The sequence below is a fragment of the Benincasa hispida genome, chromosome 6 (assembly GCF_027475165.1).
Source record: "Benincasa hispida cultivar pf3 chromosome 6, pf3_genome.v1.1, whole genome shotgun sequence".
Lineage (NCBI taxonomy): Eukaryota > Viridiplantae > Streptophyta > Magnoliopsida > Cucurbitales > Cucurbitaceae > Benincasa > Benincasa hispida.
The window spans coordinates 18,771,327-18,775,047 of record NC_143483.1 but is presented as its reverse complement, the minus strand read 5'-3'; the positions used below and the strand labels follow the sequence as shown (position 1 = coordinate 18,775,047).

The following is a 3,721-nucleotide window of genomic DNA, read 5'->3' as shown; positions in this document are numbered from 1 at the left end:
AAAAAAAAAAAAAAAAAAAAAATCAAGAATGACTGGTTATATAATTATTATATGTATAAATATACATCCTTTTCTCCATAGTGTTATTCATAGTAGAAGAATAAGTTTTGTGTGAGAGACATATCATCAATATGAATCAATCATTTCTTGTTTTCTTTGTAACTCTTCTTGTTTTATACCAACGATGATTGTGGGAAATGATAATTTCTTTCAAGACACATGTAATAGAATTGAAAAATTGAAGGTTATTTGAATTTTTGTGATAAGCTCTAACGTTAGTGATGATTTAAATTCAAATTTGATAGGTCTTTTCACCATTGTCGTCAATCAAATTTTTCATGTCGTTATTGATGATAAATCGTACCTTTTAAATCAAACGTTAAATGGACAATTGGATAATCAGACGGGACAAGTCTTTATGAGCTGCATGACGCAATATCAAATGAGCAAAGATTCTTCGGAAGGTTTATTAGATGAGAAATTGTTGAAGCAACATATTAGTGAAGATTTGGATATAGATTTCACACAAATTAATAACTATTTAGATCTTTGGGAGGTTAGTTTTGAAAGATTTACAATCGAAACCCTCATCTTGGAAGTGTTGATATGATTATGTGAACTCTCTCTTGATTATTTATCCTATTAAATGTAATTGTATACATGCTTGTAATTATGGCACCCACAACTATTTTATTATCATACATGTTTTCATGTTTGGTTTTTTTAACTTATTTCGTTGTCTTCTTAGAAAAGGAAAAAAAAAAAAATTGATTCTGTTGTACTTGTGCCTTCATCTCTATCATCTCTATTTTAATTAATAAATAAAATTAATTGTTTTTTTCACTATTACCCCTTTTTCCAATCGTCTGAAAGTTAGGCCGATGTGAAATGACTTTTCAAATGCTTGCTTATAAACGTCATTCCGAACAGGTTGCCTTAAATAGTATGCGGCTACTATGTTATTAAAAACCTAAATATATTAATGGCCATTTAGGATTTTTGCATGTTTATACCTTTAAAAGTTCTCATGCATTATCTCACCAATGCAATCTTGTCTTTCGTTAAATTGGAAGGTTTAATCTCTTTTATCACTTGAACTTTGAGCACTAGCTCTTTCTATATATAATTTTCAAGTAATGCATCACTTTTGGACCTAGAAATGATGAAAGAACACTATAGGTATGCCAACCTAGTTGAGATGTCTAGGTGCACCTATCGATCTCTCAACCTCTAGTACTTTGTAAAAAAAAAATAAGATGGCCAATGATACTAATTTAAATGAAAGTTTATTGTCAATGTTTCGTCTTAAGAAAACCCTAAACGCCAGCCCTAAATGGTATGCTGGTTTCGGGTAACCATTTAGTCCCATTAATAAATATTTCAACAGTAAAACCTGCAACATCCTTTGCATCATGTAATACATGGAAACCAGGCCAGTTCACTCTTTGGGAAGTATTAGCCCCTGCACCTCTGTTGTTGTATTCTGCATAAAATAGTAGATTCTTCGGTACTCCCGGCCACTCCAACCATCCTTTAGGCTGAACCACATCGTCAAGAAATGACTCTATGAATGCAACCATTGAATATTTTCTCCATGGTCGTCCAAGAAACACCATTACCTTGTCTTTACTTGATGCTATCTCCGGCGACACGGTCACATTGCAGTTTTGGAAGACAAAGCCACTCGAAGCATCACTAGCATCTTTTGATTGTGCCGTTATGGTACTCTCAATGCTAGGTAATCGAGCGTATATATTACAATCTTGAAATATAGTACGCCCATTTCCGAAAATGAAGTCGATGCTCCCATATATATCGCATTCTTTGAAAAATTGGGGAGATGATGCAGCAAAGAGAGTATCTTGATAACCCAAAAACACACACTTGTAATATGCTGTGTTTTTGGTTTGGTCATAAACAGCAATTGCTTGGCCCCCGTTTGGTCCAGCAGAGTTTTCAAAAGTCAAGAACTGAGCCATGAAGTTTTCTCCAATTACAGCTACCAAAATCAAAAATTGTTTTAGTAATAAAAATTTTGGTATTTGAAAATCCAACATAATTTATCTCATTGTCTTATAATATTTGAATTCTTAACCAAATTTTAATAATAATACCAATTTTTCAAAACTACATTTTCAGCTTTCAAAACTTCGATTGATGTTTTGAAAGATTGGTAAAAGGTAGGTAATAAGACAAGCGCTTCGTATAGTAACCATTTAGTTTTTAGCTTTTAAGAATTAAGTCTATTTTCTCCAATTTTTTATAATTTTTTGTTTCTATCTCAAGTACAAGAGTTGAATTTTTAATCAAATTTAAAAAAACAAAAACAAGTTTTCTAAAATCTATATTTTTGTTTTGAAAATTTGACTTGGTTTTTGAAAACATAGGTAAGAAGTAGACAACAAAGCAAGAAATTTAGTGGTTGAATAAGTGCATTGTTTAGTTTTCAAAAACGAAAAACTAAGAACGAAATGGTTAACAAACGAGAACCTTAGTAGTGAAATTGGTATTTATAGGTTTAATTTTAAAAAATCAAAAACAAAAAACCATATAGTTACCAAGCAAACAAGCTAGGGTTATGATGGAGAAGAATTGAAGCTTACTGAGAGTTGCAGTAGTTGCTGTGGTGAAACCAGTTGCGTTACTTCGATTGTTAACAATGATGGTGGTAGAAGAATCATCCCCAATTAAAGCAATAAAAGTCTTTTGAGATGGAACTTTAACAATTTCGTTATAAGTTCCCGATTTCAAGTGAATATAAAATCTCGTCGTGCTAAAATTTGGTGCTGCTGCTATAGCATCATTAACTTTAACAAAATTCCCAGTACCATCTAATGACACTGTGCAATTGAAACTAAAACAATCAGAAAATTCAACTACAACAACCAACAAATACACTATAAAAACCATTGCAAGTTTCAATAATGCCATTGCTAAATGGAAAGTTATAGAGAAGATATAACTACTTGAAATGGAAAATTCAACTACTTGAAATTCTAATTCTCTCACTTTGAATTTTTGAAAACAGAAAGCCCTGTGTATTTATAGTGGGTGGCTGGTTAATCATTGCTTTGGTTTAATAAGCCAAATAATGTAGTAAATTTAATTAAGATACATCTTTTAAAGGAAAAAAGCCAAATAATATATTTATAGTTGGTGGTTGGTTAATCAAATATTCTCACGTTTTCTCAATAATTTTATCTTTCATCCATTTATAGGAGTGGCTGGTTAATCATTGCTTTGGACGGTTTTTTTTTTTTTTTTTGAAAAAGGACACATTAGGTCAGAGGTATACCGGAGAACATCTCCACTAAGTAGATACCTTTTTAGTACCTTCGTCATCTCCCATAAGATATATCATTAAGAACAAACGAGATAATACACGTAGTTAGTGGAAGGATAGAGGTAAGCCCAAGATAATGTTTTTGTATCTTATTTCTTGTTATCCATTACCCGTTTCTTATTTTCAAAAAACTAGATAAAAGAATATGTTTGGTAACAATTAACATTGTTATTTCTTCAAAAGAAAAATAATAATAACAGTAACAATAAAAGAAACAAAAGCAAAAACTTGTTTGCGAACTTTTTTTTATTATTATGTTTCTCTTTTTATGGTTTAGATATAATTTAGTTATATAATATTAAAAACTCATATTATCTAATACAAACAAGTCTTGAAGCAAAACTAATAAGAATAAACAAAATATTTATATTCTTCAAA

General features: G+C 30.7%; 1 protein-coding gene across 1 annotated transcript; it reads right to left on the bottom strand.

Moving 5' to 3' along the window:
• Positions 1–1,224: 1,224 nt before the first annotated feature.
• Positions 1,225–2,999, bottom strand: LOC150035489 (putative pectinesterase/pectinesterase inhibitor 39). Its single transcript, XM_090314934.1, has 2 exons — positions 2,604–2,999; positions 1,225–1,999 (listed from the first exon to the last, which is right to left on the bottom strand). Exons 1-2 carry the CDS (start codon positions 2,929–2,931, stop codon positions 1,317–1,319), a joined length of 1,011 nt encoding a protein of 336 aa, XP_090171060.1. The 5' UTR covers positions 2,932–2,999; the 3' UTR covers positions 1,225–1,316.
• Positions 3,000–3,721: the final 722 nt, after the last annotated feature.